Below are 24,984 nucleotides of genomic sequence, written 5' to 3' on the forward strand. Positions count from 1 at the left end.
TGAGCGGTGCCATGGGACGAGCGGGATGGAGGTGAACAGCGGAGGTGGTGCAGATGGCGGGGGCGGTCCGGACGGCGGCGGCCGTGAAGAAAGTGACGGCTGTGGAGAAAGGCGGCGGCCGTGTGGACGGCGGCGGCTGTGAAGCACGACGGCGGATGTGCGGACGGCGGGGGCCGTGGTCTGCTGAGGATGGTGGCGAGGTAGCTCGGGGTCGGCGGTTGTGGCGGAGACGGCGTGGTGGCGGCGGCTGCAGTGGCGGTTGGGATGGAGGCCAGCAGAGGTGGAGGCGGCTGAGGGTTGTTGGTGGAGTTTGGTGGGCAGCGGTGGGCAAGGTAGGGTGGTGGTTGGCCGTGGATAATGGTGGTGGTCGGAGGTGATGGGAGTTGTGTCTGTGGTGGTGGTCGGAGGTGGGTTGCGGGCGGTGGGGATGTGGGTGACGGGGGTTGGAGGTGGTATTCAGGTGGTGGCAAGGGAGAATGGTGTGAGAGAGGGGGGGGTGGGCGGCTGAAGGTAGGAGGGGAAAGGTAGGGTTTAGGTTTTTAAAGGGTGAAGCGGGCTGGGCTGGGCTGGGCCGGGCTGGGAGGAGCGGGCTGGGGGTGACGGCGGCCGCCGTGGGACGGCGCCGCCGTGCACCCCCTTCGGGGTTTTTGGGTTGCAAAGGGAAAAGGCGAGGAGAAAGGGTGACGGCGCCCGCTGTGACATGGCGGCGCCGTGGGCGGCGGCCGCCGTGGAACGGCGCCGCCGTGGGCGGCGGCCGCCGCGCAACGGCGCCGCCGTGACCCCCCTTCGGCTTTTTGGTGAGGAAAAAGGAACATCTGGTGGTGCGCGAGCACGGCTCCCGCCGTGAGACGGCGCCGCCGTGGGCGGCGGCCGCCGCGCAACGGCGCCGCCGTGACCCCCCTTCGGCCTTTGTCTGAATTTGCCGTCCGGCAGCAAAATGCACATCCTTCGAGCACGGGGTCAGTTCATTACACCTGTTTCCTGCAGCACCACAAAAGACACCAATGAAAACCCAACTAACACCGGCAACAACAGGAAACAACACCTCAAGGACTCACTCCACACAAAACAAAAAGGAAAAGAGAAAAGAAGAAACGTGGGTTGCCTCCCACGAAGCGCTCTAGTTAAGGTCGAGAGCTCGACGGTATTAAGCTTGTCAAAACAAAGGGTCGTGGAGTGCTTGGGACTCCACTACGGCGGCAACCACTTCATGCTCCAAGTAGGGCTTCACTCTATGTCCATTGACGGTAAACGTCTCTTCGTTGTTCTCTTTGCTTAAGATCACAGCGCCATGAGGGAGAATCTCCTTAAGAATGAAAGGGCCACTCCAACGAGATTTGAGCTTGCCCGGGAAAAATTTCAACCTTGAGTTGAACAAAAGGACTTTCATTCCGGGTTGGAGATTCTTTGGCACAATATGGCTATCATGCAACCTCTTGACCTTGTCTTTGTAGATCCTTGCATTCTCGTACGCCTCGTTGCGCAATTCATCAAGTTCTTCCATTTGCAAGGCTCTGTGCTTCCCCGCGGTAGTAATGTCGCAATTGGTAGCCTTGATTGCCCAATAAGCTCGGTGCTCAACCTCCACCGGTAAGTGGCATGCTTTACCGTAGACAAGGCGGTAGGGGCTCATTCCCAGGACTCCCTTAAAGGCGGTGCGGTACGCCCACAAGGCATCATTGAGCTTAAGAGACCAATCCTTCCGGGAAGGTTGGACCGTCTTTTCCAGTATGCCCTTGATTTGCCGATTACTAGTTTCGGCTTGGCCCGAGGTCTGAGGATGATAAGGTGTGGCCACTTTGTGAGTAATGCCGTTTTTCCTCATAAGCTTCTCAAAAAGCTTGTTGCAGAAGTGTTTGCCTCCATCACTGATTATGGCCTTGGGAAATCCAAACCTACATAATATCTTTTCCTGCACAAACTTCAAGACGACATTAGCATCACATGTCCTTGTGGGGATGGCCTCAACCCACTTGGACACATAATCAACGACAAGCAAGATATATTCATAACCGTAAGACATGGGGAAGGGGCCCATGAAATCTATGCCCCACACATCAAAAATTTCCACAACAAGAATGCTCGTGAGGGGCATTTCATTCCTGCGCCCAATTGTCCCCACTCTTTGACACCGGTCACAAGCAAGATAAAAAGAATGAGCATCTTTGAACAGAGTTGGCCAAAACAAACCGGATTGGAGGACCTTATGAGCCTTCTTTTGTCCACCAAAATGCCCACCACAATGGGCTTCATGGCAAAGCCTCAACACTTGTTGTTGCTCCACATCCGGAATGCATCTCTGAATCACCTCGTCCTTTCCCAACTTGAAAAGGTAGGGATCTTCCCAATAGTATTGCCTGCAAGTAGCCAAAAACCTTTTCCTCTCTTGGGATGTTAGATCGGGTCTTAATTCCCCACACGCAAGGTAATTGACAATATCAGCAAACCAAGGCACAGAGGCAATTTCATAAGTATGCTCAAAAGGGAAAGACTCATGTATGACATCTCGACTTGATTCAACCACATTATGCTCAAGTCTAGACAAGTGATCGGCAACAGAGTTTTCACTCCCCTTCCTATCCTTAATCTCAAGATCAAACTCTTGCAATAATAAGATCCAACGGATAAGGCGTGGTTTAGCTTGAGACTTAGTCAACAAATATCTTAGAGCCGCATGATCACTATGGACAATTACTTTAGAGCCTATGATATAAGCACGAAACTTGTCTAAAGCAAAAACCACAGCAAGCAACTCTTTCTCAGTGGTAGTGTAATTCACTTGTGCACTATTCAAAGTCAAGCTAGCATAGTAAATCACACGCAACATTTTGTCAACACGTTGACCAAGAACGGCCCCCACAGCAGAGTTTGAAGCATCGCACATAATCTCAAAAGGCAAAGACCAATTAGGTGCAACAACAACAGGTGCAGTGCTTAACTTGAGCTTCAGCAATTCAAAAGCATGCATACAAGTTTCATTAAAATCAAAATTCACATCTTGGGCAAGCAGACGACATAAAGGTTGGGTAATCTTAGAGAAATCCTTAATGAAACGCCGGTAAAACCCGGCATGACCTAGGAAACTCCTAATGCCTTTCACATCGATTGGTGGTGGTAATTTTTCAATCACCTCCACCTTAGCCCTATCAACCTCTATGCCATCTTTTGACACGACGTGGCCAAGAACGATGCCACTAGTCACCATGAAGTGACTCTTTTCCCAGCTAAGAGTTAACCCACTCTCTATACACCTTTTTAACACCAAGTTAATTTTGCCCAAGCAGTCGCTAAACGAATTACCAAACACGGAAAAATCATCCATAAAAATTTCAACAAAATCACCTATCATTTCCGCGAAGATCGACATCATGCACCGTTGGAAGGTCCCCGGTGCATTGCACAGCCCAAATGACATTCTCTTCCACGCAAAGGTACCAAAAGGGGTGGTGAATGCCGTCTTGTCCTGGTCCTCCGGCGCGATTGCTATTTGATAATAACCTGACAAACCATCAAGGAAACAGTAAAAATCATGGCCAGCTAGACGATCCAACATTTGATCAATGAAAGGTAGCGGAAAATGATCCTTTTTTGTGACGGCATTTAGCTTCCTGTAATCGATACACATACGCCAGCCCGTGACCGGACGGGTCGGCACCAATTCCTTGTTGTCATTTAGGATCACCGTGATTCCTCCCTTTTTGGGCACCACATGCACCGGGCTTACCCACTCACTATCGGCGATAGGGTAAATGATCCCTTCCGCTAATAGTTTGAGTACCTCCTTGCGTACTACCTCCATGAGGATGGGGTTGAGCCTTCGTTGACCATCCCTCTTAGGTGTTGCTCCATCCTCGAGGTGAATCCGATGCATGCATGTGGCGGGGCTAATGCCACTGATATCGGCAAGGCCCCAACCAAATGCCAACTTGTTGCTCCTTAGCACTTCCATCAACGCCATCTCTTGCTCATGCGTGAGCTCGGCGGATATTATCACGGGCTTCTCCTCTCCTTCTTCCAGGTACACGTATTTGAGATGGTTTGGGAGATCCTTCAGTTCCAACTTGGGCTTTTTGCATGTCGTGGTATCTTCAAGCACCACAGGCTCATCAATGGGGAGTTTGTCTCTTCGTTCTCTCTCTCTTTCCTCGGCTTCTCGAGCAAACTCCTCCATGTCCGCCGATCCTGCAAAGACCTCCACTATCTCTTGTTCCTGCGCAAAAACCATCTCGGCGAGGCCATCAATAGCATCTATATAAGAGCATTCATTAGTGAAAGAAGATGATGGCAAAGCGCGACTATGATGCACAGAAAAAGACACGGACTCTCCTAACACGGTCATTTTTATTGTTCCATTTTTCACATCAATTAACGTGTTAGTGGTGGCCATGAATGGTCTTCCTAGCAGTAAAGTGTGTTCCTTGCCATTCTCATGAACTTCTCCTATCTCAAGCACAACAAAATCGACAGGCACAATCAACCCACCCACTTTAACTAGGATATCCTCAATAACCCCGCGAGGGTATCTAACTGATCTATCTGCTAATTGTAAGCACATTCGAGTGGGTTTTAGATCGCCTAACTCTAGTTGCTTAAAAATAGAGTATGGCATCAAATTAATCCCTGCCCCCAAATCAAGCATACCCGAGGCCTCCTTACCGTTCCCCAAAGCAATATTGATAACAAAACTACCTGGATCTCGTTGCTTGGGTGGTAAGGGCTGCTGCATGATGGAATTGGCAACCTCGGACACAAGGATCTTCTCGTTGTCAACAAACTTCCTCTTCTTGGACGCCAGCTCCTTGAAGAACTTCACGTAAGCCGGGACATTTCTGATCACGTCCAGAAGTGGCAGATTCACGTTCACCTTTGCCAACATGTTGTAGAAGTCGGTGAACTGTTGGTCCAGCTTTTCATTCTTCAACCGGCTTGGGTAAGGAACCGGTGGCTTGTATGGCTTGGCGGCCTTGTGGAGCTTCACTTCGGGCTCTTTCTCTTTCTCCTTCTCCTCCTCTCTTGGCTGCAGCGGCTCCTTTACTTGCTCTTCCATGCGGGCTTCTTTGGGGGGTTCTTCTACAGGGGCTTCCACTTTGTTGTTCACCACCTTCCCATTGCGTAAAACAGTAACTGCTTGGGCTTGGTGGGGTTGCAATCCTTGTCCATGTAGCTTCCCTGGTTGTTGCTGCTGCTGCATCTGATTCAATGTCCCGGAGAGCTGCCCAACGGTTGTCTCGAGACGCTTGATTGTAGCCGACTGGGACTCCATGCTCTGCTTTGTCATCTCCATAAATGATTGCATGGTGTCCTCGAGAGACGGTTTCTGTGGTTGGGCTTGCTTCTGAAACTGCTGGGGCGCATTCTGGTATTGCTGCTGCTGAAAGTTCCCTTGCTGCTGCTGCTGGAAGTTCCCTTGCTGCATAGGGAACTGTTGATACTGCGGGGGCTGCTGCTGCTGCTGATAAGCTTGCGGGTAGTTCTGCTGCTGAGGAAAGGGGAACTGCTGCTGAGGTGGGTAAAACTGCTGCTGATTCTGATACCCAAATTGCTGAGGAGGGCGGCGGAATTGATTGCCTTGATTTGGTCCCGACCCTTGGCCAGGCGCTTGGTTCCTCTATCCAGAATTCTGCTGAGTTCTCCACCCCACGTTGGGATTCTGTTGCCCTTGATTAAACATGGGCCTCTGTTCAAATTGAGGTCTCCCCTGGTATCCCTGGGCAGCATAGACCTCTGCTTCCCCTTCAGGTGTGAACTCCCCCATTCGGTGGCACTCGTTGGTTCCGTGGCTAAAATCGCCACATATGCCACATCCTTCTGCTAGCGGCGCCTGAGCTGGTGGTGCTTGAGCTGGCGGTGGTTGAACGGTTTGAGGCTCCACCTGATTCATTCTTAAATGCTGAACTTGCCTCATCAGGTCCGCTACTTGCTTCTGCAGCTCATTGTTTGGGGCTACAGCATGGGCTTCGACCCTCCTTCCTCTGACTGATTTCTGTTGAGAGCTCGCGGCCAGTGTGTTGAAGATCTCCTTGAGCTCATCAGCTGTCTTTCGGGCAATGTTGCCCCCAGCGGTACTATCCACCATGAACTGTGCCGTCTGAATCAATCCGTCATAGAAGAACGGCATCAACATGACGGGAGCCAACTGGTGCTGCGGGCACTGGCGGAGAAGCTCTTGGAATCTCTCCCAAGCCTCGTGAAGAGGCTCGTCAGCTCCTTGCATGAAGTTCATTATCTGTGTCCTAATCTCTTGCGTCTTGTGATTAGGGTAGTATTTGAGCATGAACTTCTCACTCGCCTCCGCCCACGTGGTGATGGAGTTTGGCGGCAAGGACAGCAACCACGTTCTAGCCCGGTCCTTGAGTGCATAAGGTAAGCACTTGAGCCTCAACTGATCCTCGGTGAGCTCCAGTAGTGGGAAGGTCTGCACTTGAGTGCAGAAGTCGCGGATGAACTGTAAGGCGTCCTCACTCGGCATCCCATAAAAGAGCGGCAGCAGGTTTGAATCGTTGGGCTTCAGATTATAATTCCGGACCGCCGTGGGAAGCACTATCGCTGACGTGCTAGTGGCCCCAATAACTGGCCTGGAAAAATCTCCCATGTACTGGACGTTCTGCTCCGCCATGGTTTCTTGGTCAGGGTTGGGCCGAGCTTCTTCTTCTTCGTCAGAGTGCACAGAAGGTGTATCCTCAACGGCTTCCAGGATGGGGTTGGCAGCGATTCTCTCTTCACGGTCTCCCTCTCGAGACTGTGATTCCACAAGAATTCTCGAACTGGACTCGGACTCCTCCTCCAGGCTTAAAATGACCTCCCTAGGTCGATGAATGTTGTCGTAGTAAGGTGCAAGCTTTCTCTTTAAGCTGCGGCGACCTTGCATACACAACACTAGCAAACCAAATCAAACGCACCGGAGGGAGAAAATAACCAAGTCAAAAGAAAGAAACAAAAATAAACACGGAAAACAATGCAACACAATCAAATGCCTAAAGCCTTCCCCGGCAACGGCGCCAAAATTTGACTCATCCTAAAACACCTAATGGATGGACTCGAATTTATACGAGGTCGTCCTAGGGTGGTAAGGTGACTCAAGTCGTCTCTCAAGGAAGACTTAACAGGGCTTCGATTATGCTACTCACAAGTACAGAAATAAAACCTAAACACTCTAATCGGATAATTGGGGCTGGCACTGACTAACGCTCTAACACCGGTACGTAATTGAAAAGAAGCAATAAATATTAACTAATGCAGGAACATATACGAACACAAATAAAAACTAAGAACACGGCATTTAAACTTTAACAAGATCAACTAGGGTTTCAATCAACTAGGGTTTCAATCTTGAACTCTGAACCAAACAATCATAACTCATAAGCATCAACAATTAATTAACACCTAAGCAAGAAACCAAATCGAGGATCAAATTCAAACTTGAGCAAACTCTTCAAGACAATTAAAAAGATTATTAAACATCCACCAAAAAGATAAATCTGAAAGCAACAATATTAATCCAACGATTCTAACAATTTATTCGAGATCAAACGTCATCAATCACAAACATCACATTCACCATCATCACAATCATCAAAGCATAAACCAAGGAATTTAAATAGACCAAAGGATTCAAATTAACTAAATAGAATAAAGGAGTTCTTACAAACGTAGCAATTCAATGGAAAAACAATCCGACGAAAGAGTAATGGAAATCACAAGCGATCCGATGAATCCGACAGCGAAGTAAAAGTTTAGCAACTCTAAAAACAGTGGAAAAATAGTGGAAAATCGCCCTGGAGGCTGTGCTGATCGGAAGTCCGAATAAAACCCTAAAAATGGGTTTTTATATCAAAAAAACGTAACTGCCGAAAATTGACAGCGGCGGCGGCCGCCGTGAGACGGCGGCGCCGTGGACGGCGGCCGCCGTGGCACGGCGCCGCCGTGGCACGGCGCCGCCGTGATGCCCTTTCGCAGAAACTCCCCAAAACGTGCACGGCTCGCGCCGTGGGGCTGCGGCGCCGTCTAGACGGCGGCCGCCGTGGCGCGGCGGCGGCCGTGGGTTGTCTTCGAATTTTGCTTCAATCTATGCTGAAAAACTTGACAACTCTCGAATCCTGCACATGACAAAAGTATACCCAGAAAGATCATCGAGCACGTGAAAAATAAGGCAAAGAGGAATAAAACATGCTCGAAAACGCGGTAGAACACTAGCAAGAACCGCCCAAAAACGAGGTAAACAGCAGCCTAAACCAATTAATTGTCCGAGAGTTATTTCGGCTGTGATTATATTATATCTCTTAAGGTTATTCCAATTATACGGTCTTCTGTGATCTACAACACACTATATAATCTACTTATGTAGAGATAAAGAACATACCTATGCAATCATGAATCCAATCAGATAGGAGATAAAATAGTGAACACATGAATCATTGTATACAAGCATAAAACGTTCTTGCTTTCAGTATACAAATCCAACAGTGTATCACTCAACACTCAATTTGATGGAACGAGACGTGTATACTCTCATCAAATTTAATGCAATGTAGATCACTTACCATAGGCTTGCCAATCGTCTACAACCTCCATCGCTAATAGTGTGCCAAGACTAAGATCAAAAAGGTCTTTTTCTTTGGATGATAATGTAGGGTCATTGGTTAATGTAGGAAAATTTAGGCTAAGTGACTCAAATAAATCAAGAACACCAACCTTATAGCTTCGCAAAACAAGTATGGAACAAATTCCATCTTCCTCCCAACTATGTGACCATAATCAACACAACCAAGGGATTTTATCATCACAAAATAGAACTAGTACTCTTTTATGCTCTCCACTTATTTCCAACAAACAAAGTCGATTCTCTAACAAATTTCTCAATATACACTCGACTTCATACTTCTCTTTTTTTTTTTTCTTTTTTTTCAACATTTTTTTTCACAACTTTCTAAAGCTTATAAGAGTAAATAGTAACACAATATCATCCCTTCTTTTTCATGACCCACTATGAATATTCCCCACACAAAGATCCCCATATACTACATCACCCCCTATCATCCAGCTAAAGAATAAAAGCTAATTAGGCTCAAAGTGGATAACAAATGATACTTTTTTTTATCAAGGACAGTGTTTGGGATAATAATGTGGCTACTAAAATATGGCCTAAAATCATCTCCTAATCCTAGGCACGACAACAACCTCAACATATAAACCATGACAAGTTCTTGAAGATCACCACATGCATGACAAAACTCACAACAAAGAATAAACTGTGTATGATAAACAGTTATGGCTCAAAATTTTCACAGGTTTATTCAACGCCCAAAATTCAAGGTCAAAATCACTCTAGAGTTATGCAAATTAGTTCCAATTATGCTCAAATCATCAAAGAAAATCAAACTCCAATTTTTTTTTTTTTCACATAAATCATCATTGGCATCTCACCAGAAATCAAATGGAGCATTAATCTTCTCAAAAACAAAACAATCACACACGACCAAGAAATCAACGGCGTGAAAAATGACGCTTACATTCGGCACATCTATCATAGCTCCCCCCGTAGCTAAGAATGATCGACCAAGAATCAACGGCGGATTTGCATCTTCAGGAATGTCGAGGACCAAGAAATCCGTTGGAAAGACGAGCTTGTCAACCTTCATAAAGATGTCCTCAAGCTTGCCTCTCGGTTTCACTCTTGATCGGTCGACCATCTGAATCACCATCGAAGTCGGCTTGAGATCTCCGATTCCAAGATGGTCGAAAATAGTAATAATGACAAAGCTGACGCAATAGGCCCGAATGGCGGGGGCTGCCGAGGGTCCATGGAAAGGAGAAATAATATTGTTATAAGAGACGACAGGGGCAGAGGAGACCGTGGTCATGGAAATCTACGAGAAACTTGATTAGAGGATCCCCATCATCCACTTCTTGAAGATAGGATAACACTTGAATCCTGAAGTAACTCTACGACACCCATATGTTAAATACTATTTGATCAATGACCAACTGCACAAAAGATATTTTTCTAGTCCCTACCTTAAATGTTTGGGACCTGAAGAGGCAGAATACGCCTAGACAGTGGTACATCAGGGCTGTTGCGGCAACCACGCATGATACAAGGATTTAACAAGGAAAATCATTAGAGCAAGGTTCTATTGGCCTCAGATAGGCAAGGACGCATGGGAATTTGTAAGAAAATGCGTGAGTTGTCAAAAACACACACCCATAATAAACGCTCCAGGAGAAGAAATGGGAATCATGTATGTTGCATGTCCCTTTGAAAAGTGGGGAATCGACATTGTGGGGAAGTTGCCCACAACGCCAGGAGGAAAGTGCTACCTGATAGTGGCAGTGGACTACTTTTCTAAATGGGCAGAAGCAGAAGCTGTTAGCAAGATCGATGATATAACTGTGGAATGATTTGTTTGGAAAAATATATGCTGCCGCTATGGAACTCGATCCACGAATATTGGTTTCAGATAATCGAACCCAATTCACAAGTGCAAGGGTGCAAGACTTTTTTTTGTCACATGGATATAGAGCAACGCTTCATGTCAGTAGCACACCCGCAAGCTAATAGACAAGTAGAGCTGACAAACCGCACTATCTATGACGGGATCAAGAAGAGATTGGAGAAATGCCGAGGAAAATGGGCTGAAGAATTAGACATAGTCTTATGGGCGTACAGGACGAGTCCCCAGACAGCCACAGGGCAAGCACCGTTCACATTGGTTCCTGCTGAGGCTCGCTTGACTTCTCATAGAATCCTAACCTACGATAGAGCTGGATATGATCGACATGGAGCATGATTTAGCACAAATTAGAGCTGCCAAGTATAAAAGCATCATCAAAACCGGGTATGACAAAAAGGTGAATTTCAGAAAATTTGAAAAATGAATCTTAGTGCTAAAAGGGGCAGATGCACTGAAACTAGTAAGAAAACTCGAGCCGAATTGGGAAGGACCCTACATAGTCACAGAAGTGCTCAATGGGGGATCCTACAAGTTAGCAGATGAAACAGGGCTGCCACTGCCACGCCCTTGTAATATTAATATGCTCAAAAGGTTCTTCGTTTGAAGAAGTCACCAGAGCAACACCGCTGTAAAATTTACCTTTTCCTTGTTGACAATAACTCCTTTTGTAGGGTTATCACTTGGACACCTACTTTTCCTTTACAATGTCTAAAGTTGTACAATGAATCTCTAGGCAACATGCCATCAGGGGAGAAAAAGAAATATATATACATATAAACTCCAATCCCATGGTTTCATATTTAACACAAAGCGCGAAGAACACAGGCCTAATGGTAACCCCATCAAAGTTTAAACAGCGCTACAAAGGTCAAAATATCAAAGTAAACAAAGCACTCGAAGAGCAGGGCTAAAACGTACAAAGCAATCAAAGCCAAAAAATAGCAAACAAAGCAAAGATCTGCAAAGCACTAAACGTGAAGAATTTACTAATAGCCAAAGATAGATAGGATTAATTCAAAGGAAAGCCAAAAATAAAAATGTTCAGAATTATCTATTAAATTTGGCAATAATATTTGCAAGGCAAGGAAAGTACAAAAATTCAGCCACAAAAAACATCACCAGCTCCTATCCACCGCCCTAAGAAGCAGTGTTGTATCAACAAGATTCTTCGAAAGATGAGGAATTTACATCAGAACGAGCCCGTGGTCTCGCCGGGCCTGTTTCTCTCTTAAACAGAGCTGCTTGGGCAGGGGACTCTTCAGAATGTCTCGGCTGCGAATGAGAAAACTCTGTTTCTAGAATTACATGAGCCTTGTTCGCCTTAGATTCATAGGACTGCACACGCACCTCCAATTCAATATTTCGAGCCTTCAAGATATCGAGTTCCTCCTGAAGCTCACTCATCTGCCCTACGACCACCAATAATTCTTGATCACATTGTGCCAAGTTTGCTTTAACGGCAGCCAAAGCTTCCCGCAAACTTTGCTCTCCTCCTTCTTCCAAAGACGAGCCTGATAATGCATGACGCCGAGCCCTTTTAGAAGAAAACACCACGAAAGGTGTAGCGCCAGAAGAAGCAGAGCTGGAAGCGCGGCCCGCCATCTCCCTAAGAGGATCACCCGCATCTATGAATGCCAAGCCGGCTCTCGCTGGCCAATAGTTATCTGAAACAAATAATAGTCCAGATCAAAGGACATTAGAATCAGTGGCCAAAGAACACCGACATAACTAAAAGAAAAAATCAATAGTAATGATACCAATCAAACTAACGGGAAAGTAATCAAACAACACCGAGGCAGCCAGAGCAGAGTCATCGTGAGTCATCCGATCCAGAGGAAAGGGGTTCCTACCCGAAAAAGCAGAAATGAGACAGAAAAGCTGCCTCACATGATCAGAGGGTTGGGAACCAGGAACAATAAGATTCTCCTTCACTTTTTTCCAGCGGGTACGACGTATACCAAAATCCCTACTCCAATCTCCCAAGTACACTTTGACAAAGAAGAATTAGGACTGGAAATCTCGGTCACGTCCCCGAAAATGATCCAAAAAGCGGAGATCATAGTCGAAGGAATAAGAAAAGTAGTAAAAGATACCAGACTTTTCTAACAAATGAGTTTCATATAACACACAAGCAGTGCTCTCCACCCCATAAAAGCGAAGAATAATCTAAAAAGTCAAGGCACAACGAAAAGCAGAATGGGAAAGCTGGAAAAAGAGAATTCTGAAAAAGTTGCACACCTCGACCAAAAATCGAGGCGGTGAAAGGCGCAATCCACATCTAACTTGAGCCTCCCAACAAGAAATGAAGGAAGGAGGAAGGTCGTCGTCGTCAGGCTTCTCGAAAGTCCGTGATTGAGGATAAAGAGCGAAACCAGAATTGGGAAGATGAAGCTCTATCGAAGACTAGACAGATATGTTTCGGTAACGGTGGAAGGAGGAAGATCTCCACAATCCATCTTGATATCTGCTCGAGGAAGCATATTCGAGCAACGGGAGGAAAATGATAGGGCAAGAATGTATGCGAAATCGATGAGAGAAAAGGAGAATGTAAAACAGAGAAGAAGAAGAAGAAGGAACGATTGAGGAATCGAGGAAGACCAAGGTGAAAAGTAAAAATTCAAATAAAAGGTGAGTAAAAAGATAACTTGCGGGAAAACTAGCAGTGTAAAAAGCAAGAGAAGCGACTATGACAGATGCGAGTAAGAAAGTAAGCGCATAAAGGATGGTTAATCTTCCTACGTGCAGGCGACATGACTTGATTTACGTCACGCCTGCAAATTTAATTCGCCCCCAAATTTCAAAGGTAATCATTAATTATTAAAGCCTGTGCTGAACTTAGGGAGAAAAAAAACCGACACTGCTACCGAAAAAGGTGAAACTTCGCCAGCAGGACTGTTCCAAAAAAAACAACAACAACAACAACAAAACAGAACTTAGGAAATTTGGAGATTCAACTGCAGCCCAGCTTGAAGAAATATCTGGACTGCCAAATCCAATCAAATCATTCACCAAACATGTTTTGACCAGACCAGGGGGAGAAGCTGATGAGGACAAAAATATACATCCCTGCGACATCGTAAAAGAATACGCAAATACGAAGAAGGCCCATGATGAACAGCGCTGTTCTACCTTGGAGCAGCCCTGCTCAACCCGAAACACCGCTGCCAAGAGTAAAGAGAAGCCCAATTATGAAGAGTCCATATAAGCCCACCGAGCTCGCCAATCCTTAGACTATCCAGGCCGAAGCCCAATTTGTAAGTACCTTCAGCCTAGCGAGCCCAATCCTTCAAGATATGATCTACTTTATGAAGAATCCAACAAATGTTGCTTATCAAGTCTGAGATTGAAGAGGTTTCAAGAAGATCAAGACGAAAGAAGAAGGATAAACATGAAGACCTATAGTTCTATTCTTAACCTAGATAGAGTTTTGTTCCTAGTATAATTCATAGTTATTGTCAATAAATATGGGGAAAAAACCCTAATGTAAAGGCATCGTTAATCATAGTTTTTCTGCAAAAAGCATCACGCTTGAAATCAATATAACCTCCTACATTCCATTGCTTTTCTTGATGTTCTTATTGTCCTCTTTTATAGTTGTTATTTTTGGGCACACCAAGGGTTATAATTATTTTTTATATTTATTTGAATTAATAATAGATTATTTTGGTTAACTAATTTAAAGTTAGGATGTACTCCCTCCGTCCCAATAATCATGTCCCATTTCTTTTGGGCACAGAGACTAAGGAGTGTTGAATTAGTGTTGTAAAGTGTAAGGCCCCACATGTTTAAGAAAAAGTAAGTATGGCCTAATTATTCTTGTGTTTGAGTCATTTAAAATATTGGCTAACATATTTAAATTCAATTAAATTTTAAACTCAATTCATTTTCGAAACAAAATCAGTTTATATACCAAAAAAATAAAACTGGCGGTAGATCTATTTTTAATTCAGTTTTTAAATTTAATTTAGTTTTTAATTTAATTCATTTTTTATTTTTTATTCAATTTTTAAAGGCAATTCAATATGAACAAAAAAAAAGACGGTAGATTGTAAACAAAATTGGTACCAAACCTGAAAATTTCATTTACTTTACCAAAATTCAACAATTTTGAAAATTTCCCACCAAATACATTCGCAAAATCTATAAAATCTGCCTAACACTCCATTCGAACACTACACTCCCAACATCACAAAAAAGAGGCAGCCCACAAATTGCCCCAAAAAACACTAGGAAAAAAAGGAAAAATGCGGCGCAAGGATCTAACAACGAGAGAGAGAAACTCCATAGTGTAGTTTCTGCTTGAAGACATCCATGGTGGGAAGCCAAAAAGGGGCATTATGCAGGCTGCCGCCGTCAAGTTTGTCGTTTGCCGTCGAACGGTGACTCGGTTATGGACTGCTGCAAAAAACCAACAAGCACAAGGTCAGCATATTCATAGTAGCAGTGGCAAAATCAACAAACCAAGGCGCAAGAGAGTTGAAATAGATCTTCAATTAATTTCAACATTGGAGCTAAGCAAGAGATCAACCATTCGAAGGCTAGCAAGTGGAATAAGTTGCAGCAAGAGCACAGTTGGGCAATGGATAAGCAAGGGTTTGATCAGGGCTCATACTAGTGCTATAAAGCCCGACTTAACAACCCCTAATAAGTTGCTACGTCTAAGGTTTTCTCTTGAAGCAATCGAATATGATAGAATACTCAAGGTGCTTCAATTCAAGAGTATGCACGACACGGTACATATTGATGAGAAATAGTTTTATATAACCAAGTCAAGTCACAGGTTCTATTTGACACCCGGAGAGGCCGAACCACACAGGATTTGCAAAAGCAAGAAGTTCATAACCAAAGTCATGTTCATGTGCGCTGTGTGCAGGCCGTTGATAGCCGAGGATGGGACTGTACTCTTTGATGGGAAAATAGGTATTTTCCCATTTACAGAATATGTACCAGCCAAGAGGAATAGCAAAAACAGGGAGGCAGGTACACTTGAGCAAAAGCCCATTCAATCAATCACGAAGGAAGTAATTAAGGACTGCATTATTAACAAGGTAGTACACACACATGAAATGTGTCATAAATGTAACTCTAGTATGATATGCATTCAAATAACTTGTGCTTTAGATAGGTTTTCAATTAGTTAGTGTTGAACTGCTTTCCTCACTGTACTATGGCAGATTATTCCTGCCATTAAGGCCAAGTGGCCACAATTTGCAAGTAGGGTGATATTTATTCAACAAGATAACGCGAAGCCTCACATTAAAGATAGTGATCCGGATTTTAGACAGGCTGCCAGGTCAGATGGCTTTGACATCAAGATTGTTCATCAACCACCCAATTCACCGGATACCAACATCAATGATCTTGGTTGGTTTAGGGCTATTCAAAGCCTACAAACTGAATCAGTTTGTACCAACGTAGATACATTAGTGGAGGCTGTGAAGAGGTCATTTGATGAACTATCTTCAACAACATTCAACAAGGTTTTTTTTAAGTCTACAAGGTTGTTTGACAGAAATTCTGAAGGTAAAAGGCCACAACAGCTATAAAATCCCCCATATGGGCAAAGGATCACTTATTAGGCAAGGAGAATTACCAATCAACTTACAAGTTCCCCATGATTTAGTTAATGAAGCTATTAACTATCTCATGGATAATGGAATTGTAAGTGGCATGGATCATCTAAGGAATGCACTTGGAATAAGTTCAATTTCCTTATATGAAGTTGAATACCAAATGGGACATTTGGGTATTCAAGTTCCATGAAAATGGAGTCTATCTTTTGAAATGTAAGTTTTTGAAGGCTGCCACTTTTTGAAGGCACTTTAAAAGCAAGTTTTTGCAGGCTGCTACTTTTTGAAGGGAATTTAAAAGAAAGTTTCAGTAAGCTGCCACTTTTTGAAGGCAATTTAAACGAAAGTTTTTGTATAGAACAGGGCAGTTAATGATGGAATGCAAGTTTTTGTAGGCTGCCACATAATGATGTAATGGATGCTATCTAAATGAAATGCAAGTTTTTGTTTTAACCTTAGACTTAGCCAACATATGGGCACACACGAACATATGTAAGCAAGAAACTTAGCCACATATGAGCACACACCATCATATGCATGCAAATTGGGCACACAACAACACATGTAACCATATTAGAGGCTTTAAATCTACAATTTTAGTTAATACTAGTTCATCATAGATTTTTTAACATAAAACGACTCTATGAGCACAAATTCGTCATCTCAAACATGCTCACAATCGCCCAACAAGTGCCTCACACAATATCATTGAGTTAACACAGAACAAAGGCCACACAGAGCCTATACCAAATCACATATACAGGGAATAGTTCAAAGTACAGAGGCCACACGGAGCCTATACCAGAGCACATATACATGGAATAGTTCAAAAAACAGAGGCCTCATAGAGCCTATACCAATACCAAAGCAAATATACAGGGAAGAGATAAAATTGTAGGATCTCACCCAGTATTCTGGAAAATAGAGCAGGCCATTCAAGAAGGCCAACATAGCAGGAGAGTACGAGAACTTCTTCACAGGGGCCTCCGGACCACAATAACGAACAACATCGTCCCAATTTTTCTCACAAATGAAAGAAGAATCATCAGGATATGAAACCAAAGGCTCCACAGCAGGAGAGCCAATCATTTGCATATATTTCAAGGGGGCAGGACGCCTAAACAAAGAGAACTTGGATTTCGGTGAACCTAGGGTTCCGATCGGCGAACACACGGCTCCAATCTCCTCCACCACGTCAGACTTTCCTTCTTCCTCCGAAAAAGTCACCGATAAAGGGAAAAACACCTTTGGAGGCGAACCCCAAGTCGAAAAGTCCTCCTCCGTGTCTGGAACGTACGAGCTGCTCAGAAATCCCTCCCATGGGTTGTTCATCACGGCGGTCTTCGAGATCGGCGGCCGCTCGGCTTAGATCTGTGAAAACTTTAGGGTTTTCACAAAAACCCTAAAACACCGATCAATAATAGCCGACGAACACGGAATGACAGAAATGAGGCGGAAGGGAAGGCGGCGCCGGTGGAAATCGACCGGCGACGTTAAGATTTTTGAAGAGGAATGGAGGAAGTCGACCAGTAGACAGAGAGAGAGCGGCGTGTCGTCAATGGAGATGCACTGCTTCGCCCAAATATTAGGCGATGAGCAACGCACACATACAGAGGGGGAAGGGAAAGGCGGCGCCGGTGGATCTTGACCGGCGAATTTAGGGTTTTCGAAGAGGAATGGAAGAGGTCGGTTGGGATAGAGAGAGAGCCGAGTGTAGTTTAGGTTAGTCAAGGAAGAGGACAACTGGAATAAATTAAGATGATTAATTAATACCCTAATTAATTAATCTTAATGAGACCCCTAATTTTTTCTAAAAAAGGAAATGAGACACGAATATTGGGACAAACCAAAAAGGAAAGTGGGACAAGATTATTGGGACGGAGGGAGTATAAATTTTTAAAATTTCAATTTTCAGTGATAAATAATATTAATAGAGTTCATTATATAATAATATTTTTTATTTTTATAGCAAATAATTATAAAATAGAAAACTTAAAAGTGAGACACAACGATACACACTAAGGGGAGTGTATTGGTTGTAGAATTTGTAGGATTTTTTTGGACTTTGAAAATTTGGGGGTATTCAATTCAGACTTTTAAAAGTCTTTAAAAATTTAGAGGTATTCAATATGGATTTTAAAAAGTCTTGAAAAAATCTTAAGGTATTCAAAAGTCCGTGAATTTTAAAATTCTATGAATTTTAATGGCTTCTCTTCCAAAAATACAAAGAGAGAAATCTCACCTCATCACCACCAAATTTCTATGGATTCTTTTAAAATATGAACAAAGGTACGCGACATACATTTTTTATTAATGTACTAAGAGGCAACATGTTGAAATCATAAGATTAAACTTCTAATTTCTGATAATTATCCTCTTCATAATTGACTTTTATATTTAATTTCATAAGTTTGGAAAGAAAAAAAAGAAAAGCATACATAAAGAGAGTAGATGAAAGCGAAATATGATTTTTTGATTTCCACATCTCTTCTCTCATCTCTCATCTTCTCTAGACTGCGTGCATGATCCATTTAGACCTCTTTCACGTTTACGAGCATTTCCCAGCAGTGGCGGATTCAAGATTTTCAAATTAGGGATGCGAAAAATAATTACATTATTATAAATATAAAAAATATTTAATATTAAAAGTAAATGCATCCAAATATTATTTAGTTTTAAAGTTTATGGTTTATTTTTAAGTTGAGTTTATATTTTTCTTTGAGGTTATACTTTTAATTGGGGATACAGAAACTAAATCTAAAATAATTTTCATATAAATATTAATACTATTACTTATTTATTTTTGGGATGCAGCTACACCTCATGTTCTTAATTGGATCCGCCACTGTTTCCCAGCGGTAGCAGGGCTCCAGCCGGCGCCGGGTTGCTGTCTTCCTAATTCCTATCAAGTCAATGAAAATCCATGAAAATCAATTAAAAAAAAAGTCAGTCAAACTCTACATAGAGTCTATAGATTTCCTAAAATCACGAAAATCCATAAACTTTTTAAAGTTTAAAGGGTTAATTTGGTATAAATTCACTAACTTTCACCGATTTTGAATTTAGACACGAACTTTGAAATTTGCCTGACAATACTCAACCTTTGCACCCATTTTAATTTTTCGCCATATTTTCAGGCAACTTAAAAATTCTTGTGACGTGGCAACCGAAAATCTTGCATGGCAATTTTTTTCCGGTGAGTGATACTACGCCGTTTTTACTATCCAATTATATGAAATACAACGTCGTTTTTTGGCCAATTTCATTTTCCATTTAAACACATCTCCGAAACCCTTATTTTCACTCATTCAACTTCAATTTCAAACATAGCACTGCAAAACATGGAAACTTCCTCCTTTCTGGATCCATATTAGGAATTTTCTACAAATTCTCTATAAAGAAAAGGGGGTTTCAATTGGGCCTCATTACCACCGTCAAAGCAAGAATCACTACCATATCTCAGTTTTGGATTGAAGTGACCCTAGCTTCGCGTCGAAGCAGCAGCTGCCAGATCGTGGCTAATCTATTTTTGCTCAGCTCAATCGAAAAATAAAGATATAGTGAAATTTTTTCTGTTTTTCCAGATTTCAGCGGTCAACCCCGTCACTTCTTCTTAATTTCTCTGGTGAAATTGCTCTCATGGATAGAGAGAGAGGGGCATCTTCTACGAATCTCGTCTATACGAGATGGTTCTTCACGGGGCTTGATATCCTTGTTGCTTCAATGATCCTTGAAGGATTTTCATTATGTAAAAGCTCTTGTAATGGAAAGCAGGAGTTTTGCGGTGGTGGTGACTTGCGAGAAAGCTCGACAGGATCCCTTCTCCATTGCGCAGCTCACCAGATAGACGAGACGCCAAAGCAAGACACACCTCTCATGGAGACAACGTTTTTTAATTTATAACCTAAAATGCGGCCGTTTTTTAATGGTAAATGCCATGTCATTATTTAGATTATACACGTCAGTTAATTTGTGCACATGTCAGATAAATAATGACACTTCGGACCAAAAATTAAATGGGTGCAAAGGTTGAGTATTGTCATACAGATTTCAAAGCTCATGTCTAAATTCAAAATTGGTGAATTTATACCATAACCCAAGTTTGAAAAAGTTCAATAGAATCTCAAACCAATACACCCCCTAAATTATGGGATAGAGATCCCATCACGTGGATATAAAAACAATGTAATAGATGCATTTTACGCTTCATTTGTGAAATTAACACAGCCATTTTAATAACCAATTAAGTATATTAAATAGGGTTAAGTATCAAATAAGCCCCTTTCATAGTGGCCCTTATCACGTTTAGCTCCCTATAGTCGAAGTTGGGCCAACTAAACCCTCAAAGTGCCTAATTTTTAACAATCGAGCCCTCCGCCCTAACGGCGACTTAACGGCTGTTAACAGAGCAGAGCAGAGCGCAAAGCATAGCAGAGCAGAGCGCATAGCAGTGCAGAGCAGAGCGCATTTTCGCATAGCAGAGCACAACAGAGCGCATAACAGAGCAGAGCAGAGCGCAAAGCATAGCAGAGCAGAGCGCATAGCAGTGCAGAGCAGAGCGCATTTTCGCATAGCAAAGTGCATAACAGAGCACATCAGAGCGCATAACAGAGTAGAGCAGAGCGCATAGCATAGCAGAGCAGAGCGCATAGCATAGCAGAGCAGCGCATAGCATAGCAGAGCAGAGCAGAGCGCATAGCAGAGCAGAGCGCATAGCAGAGCGCATTTTCGCATAGCAGAGCACAATAGAGCGCATAACAGAGCAGAGCAGAGCGCAAAGCATAGCAGAGCAGAGCGCATAGCTGACTCGTGCCGTCGGAGTCGACAGAGCTGACCAGATAAAATTAAAAAAAAAAAAAAAATTAAGGTAGACAGCGTTATATGGCCGTTACAGGCGAGGGCTCACTTATTCGATTTTAGGTACTATGAGGGTTTAATTGGCCCAACTTGGACTATAAGGAGGTAAACGTGATAAGGGCTACTATATCAGGGGTTTATTTGATACTTAACCCTATTAAATATATATGGTGAGATCCTGTTTCTTCTCACCATATATATATATATGGTGAAAACTATATATCTCCTCCGATACTCAGTTAATCGTTCAAACTTTTGATAGAACGATTCCAATTAAACTTGAAAAACGATGATATTTTGACCAAGTTATCACAACAACCAATGTTTTCAAATAAAATTTTCGAATAAATTGGATCCTATTCTACTACAATTTCCATTGATGTTTTAATTAATTAAGAAAGAAAATAAATTAATATTTTAATTAATACAATCTCAAAAGATTCCAAATACTTCCGATTTATTTATTTATTTATTCTTTTTTGCAATAATGCACGTAGTCTATTATGTTGGCCTAAATCCCCAATCATGCACCGACATTCAAAATCATCCTCTCCTTGTTTTCAAGGGAGTGTGATGTAAATTTATATACATATTTCAATTATAAAGAAACTGCAACCTTGTTCAGCTAGAGATTTACTCAAAAGGCATGTCGTCATGGAACGATATTCATTTCAAAAAACAAATTTGGAGAGAGAGAGAGAGGCCGCTCTAAGTGCTGTGGAACAGTATTAACTTCACTTATAACAGAGTATAAATACATACGTGTAATACTAAATCACTAGTTAGTTAGATATACATATAGAGAGAGAGTGTATGTGTGTTTGTGTGTGTGTGAGAGAGAGAGGGTGTGTATGTGTGTTGTGCAGAGGAAGGGGCAGGGAGGTGGGAGTTGGTGGTGGGGTGATGGCTGAGTTTGGGAATTGTAGAAACACAGCCAACATAAAAGCCTGCCACATCAAATCTCACCCCAAACATGGCAAAGCTTAGGAATTGACCATACTTTTCCCATTCCGATCTGCCCCTGCCCCTTCCTCTTCCCCTTCTCCTGCCCCCTTTATATTTCAATCACCATCTCCATTTTACACTACATTTCATCAATATGCATACATTATGCCCTAATAATTAGCAGATTTTCAGTTCGATTCCCACTGCGGGCGAAGAGAGAGAGAGAGGCTGAAGAAGAAGCATTGTTGCATGGAGCGGCGGAGATGATTAGATCCTGGCAGCCTCTGAAACTTGTGCTTTCCACTACTATGAGAAAAAATCTCCCTCACTACGCTCTATTCTCCTTCTTTTGCTGCTGTTTATGCTTCTATGGAATCTACTCTGCAAATATCCCTACCTCTAATTCCCCGCCCTCAGGTCAGATTCTACCATTCATCCATTGAAAAAAATCTAAGCGATCTCTCCAAACATGCACGAATCTGTGTATATGTGTGTGTGTTTCAAATTATGCCAAGTGAGATCTGATGTAATCCTTTTCCCTGGCTTAATTAATCGTTTGCAGAAATCAAGTTTCTATTGAATCTTCAAGCTGATGATAACTACTTCTTCAAGGTAAGCAAATCCATAGCTTGTTCACCGATCTTAATAAATATGCGGAATATATTGTGTTATTTAAAATCGTTTTCTATGATCTATCCTACCTCAATATATATGGGGAGAATAGTTTATTCTTTTCATTTTTTTTTATATATGATTTATAAACGAAGGTGATGGTAAAACCATTTTAATATGAACTACACATATTTGGTTAATTCACTGTGTTTCTCTATCTCGAGTCGACACCAGCTCTATGAATTGCTGGAATGCTCCTCAATTATTTCTAACTTTCGCGGCATCATTTTATTTTGTGTTATTATTATTTTTTCTTGTCGTGAGAATCCGAGGTCGCCATCGTAGGTGCACACTGTGCAATTTTCGCTTGCACACGTTTAATACACTTCAAGTGTCTTGTTTTTTTTTTTTTTGGGGACGATTATCTAGAAAAGAGGTTAATTAGATTATTAAGTGATGTGGTGTTGTATAGAGTTGAAAAGTTGTTGTGAATCCCAAAAATCATTACTTTTTTAGAATAATTTTTTTCATAAAAAAATAAAATATTTGAAGTGAGATGGACAAAAAGAAAACAAGATACTTAGAAGTGGATGGAGAGAGTGATAGTCTGCAGACATGAAAATTGCTCAATACTCTACTCAATTATTTAAACTTTGGCCTCAATTTTGATCATGTGTAAAAGTAATTAAATGATGAAAATAGACAAACCAACGCCTCTCATGTGTATTAGTGTGCAAATATATAAATTGGTAGAATGCTCCGCAATTATTTGAACTTTGGCCTCAATTTTGATCTACACGTAGTAGTATTTGAATGATGAAAACCGACAAGTATTTGGTGGAGGTCCATCAAAGCCAACTAGGTCTAGGTCTAGGAATCAAGTATTTTTAACAGCTGAAATTCGTGAATTACATTAGTATTTTTATTTGATTTTTGATTTGATAGATATATGTATCACCTCGTCAAATCTGATTCACATAACTATTTGACGTGACAAGCCTAGGAAGAATGAGTTTGAAATTAAACTTTTCCTAGAAAAGTAACATCCATAGATTTCAACCTTAATTTTAGCAAATTTGCAATTTTTACTAAAATTAAAAGTGATGAGATGAAAGATTTTGATTACTTTGATTTTTGAGCCAAACAACCAATCTTCTGATTTGGGACCCATCCCATGCTCTAGAAGGCGCCACTTAGCCAACTTGACTTTATTTTGCTAGCGGGAGCAGGGGGGGTGCACGTTTGTCGTCATTGTTAAATTTTAGATAGAGCAGCGCAACGGGCGGGACTGCGGGGGCATGTTTTTGCTCCATCCCCGTGAAGCCCTGGCCCCCCTGCGCACGTTAGCTCCTGCCAATTCACTATCACAAAAATATCTGTTTGTTACACAGGCTTCACCTTTTTTATTTCCCCTTCATTTTCGGACCTACTCCTACAGCTTTTTTTTCTTTTCTTTTTCTTTCTCTTTATAAACTTGTATTCCATTTTTTTTTCTTTTTTTAATCGGACTATTATTTGGTTCACTCCGTGTAAAGGCACCGTGATATTTGAGTATTGCATGTGTTGGTGAAATCTTTAATTAAAATTAATGGTCTAGCACGTGCGTATACCAAATGATTTTATATCTCCATCTACCAAATTGAGTATGTATATAATTCAATTAATATATGAATAATTTGTATGCATAAAAGTTATACTGAATCATTCAAAATTTTACATTCCCCTCGTTTGATAAAAGAATACCAAATAGATCATAAATGAATGATTTGATGCAGAAAATAGAGAAAAACTATATTTTGGAGATAGGCGGAGTGAGAGCGGCGAGAAGGGTACTACTAGGAGGTCCGGGGTCATCGCCGCCGCGTTGCGCGTGGAAATGTGGCGGATGCATGCCGTGCAAGCCGGTGCATGTGCCGGTGCCGCCGGGCGCTAGGGTGACGACGGAGTACTACCCGGAGGCTTGGAGGTGTAAATGTGGCAATAAATTGTACATGCCTTAGCTAGCTAGCTACTGCCCTTCCTTAATTTGCCATTAAATTAACGTCTATCTACTTAGTTTCTACTAAATTTATTTGCTTAGAAGCAAGAGAAGAATATAGTATTATTGTTTATTCAAATCACAGTGCAAACTTCGTCTTCGTATATTAATACGATGTACTTAATTTTCTCTAATCAAATGTTTGATTTGTTTAATTATATATTAACTCTACTTGGACTCTAATCACTCAATTAGATGATTATGTATCATCTCAAAATTTGATTAGTTACTTAATCATCTTTCGTTAATCTTATTAATTTTTCATATCTTATCCACCAACATAGGTAGTATTAGGAAGATATTGGAATATCGTTTGTTAAATGAGCTGACATATATTTATTTGGATTTAAATGCTACAAAAACTGTTTTCATTCCATTCTAAGTTTGTAAATATATTTCTTCTTCGGTAATTAATTAACGCTAGGCTACCCTGACTTTTACTAGTTTAATGAAATGTTCACGTATTAATTCCTGTATTAAGTGTAATAGGTAAAAAAAATTGTATAGTCCA

General features: G+C 42.1%; 2 protein-coding genes across 2 annotated transcripts; both read left to right on the forward strand.

Annotated features, from left to right (window-relative positions):
• Positions 1 to 14,788: 14,788 nt before the first annotated feature.
• LOC131023803 (uncharacterized) lies at positions 14,789 to 16,214 on the forward strand. Its single transcript, XM_057953441.1, has 4 exons — positions 14,789 to 15,114; positions 15,325 to 15,499; positions 15,626 to 15,931; positions 15,975 to 16,214. Exons 1-4 carry the CDS (start codon positions 14,789 to 14,791, stop codon positions 16,212 to 16,214), a joined length of 1,047 nt encoding a protein of 348 aa, XP_057809424.1.
• Positions 16,215 to 21,502: 5,288 nt separating this feature from the next.
• Positions 21,503 to 24,631, forward strand: LOC131006663 (EPIDERMAL PATTERNING FACTOR-like protein 6). The gene is made up of 3 exons (XM_057933824.1): positions 21,503 to 22,240; positions 22,386 to 22,435; positions 24,211 to 24,631. The coding sequence occupies exons 1-3, from the start codon at positions 22,087 to 22,089 to the stop codon at positions 24,433 to 24,435; spliced, it is 429 nt and encodes a 142-aa protein (XP_057789807.1). The 5' UTR covers positions 21,503 to 22,086; the 3' UTR covers positions 24,436 to 24,631.
• The last annotated feature ends 353 nt before the right edge of the window (positions 24,632 to 24,984 follow it).

This window comes from Salvia miltiorrhiza, chromosome 1, assembly GCF_028751815.1.
Source record: "Salvia miltiorrhiza cultivar Shanhuang (shh) chromosome 1, IMPLAD_Smil_shh, whole genome shotgun sequence".
NCBI lineage: Eukaryota > Viridiplantae > Streptophyta > Magnoliopsida > Lamiales > Lamiaceae > Salvia > Salvia miltiorrhiza.

Bases quoted from the DNA above. Each gene is read 5' to 3' on its own strand.
- LOC131023803 (XM_057953441.1), top strand. From the start codon at position 14,789: ATGCAGGCTGCCGCCGTCAAGTTTGTCGTTTGCCGTCGAACGGTGACT. The intron at 15,500-15,625 runs GTAGTACACACA...GTACTATGGCAG, and splicing joins AGGACTGCATTATTAACAAG to ATTATTCCTGCCATTAAGGC. The intron at 15,932-15,974 runs GTTTTTTTTAAG...GAAATTCTGAAG, and splicing joins CTTCAACAACATTCAACAAG to GTAAAAGGCCACAACAGCTA.
- LOC131006663 (XM_057933824.1), top strand. From the start codon at position 22,087: ATGATTAGATCCTGGCAGCCTCTGAAACTTGTGCTTTCCACTACTATG. The intron at 22,241-22,385 runs GTCAGATTCTAC...AATCGTTTGCAG, and splicing joins CTCTAATTCCCCGCCCTCAG to AAATCAAGTTTCTATTGAAT. The intron at 22,436-24,210 runs GTAAGCAAATCC...GATTTGATGCAG, and splicing joins ATGATAACTACTTCTTCAAG to AAAATAGAGAAAAACTATAT.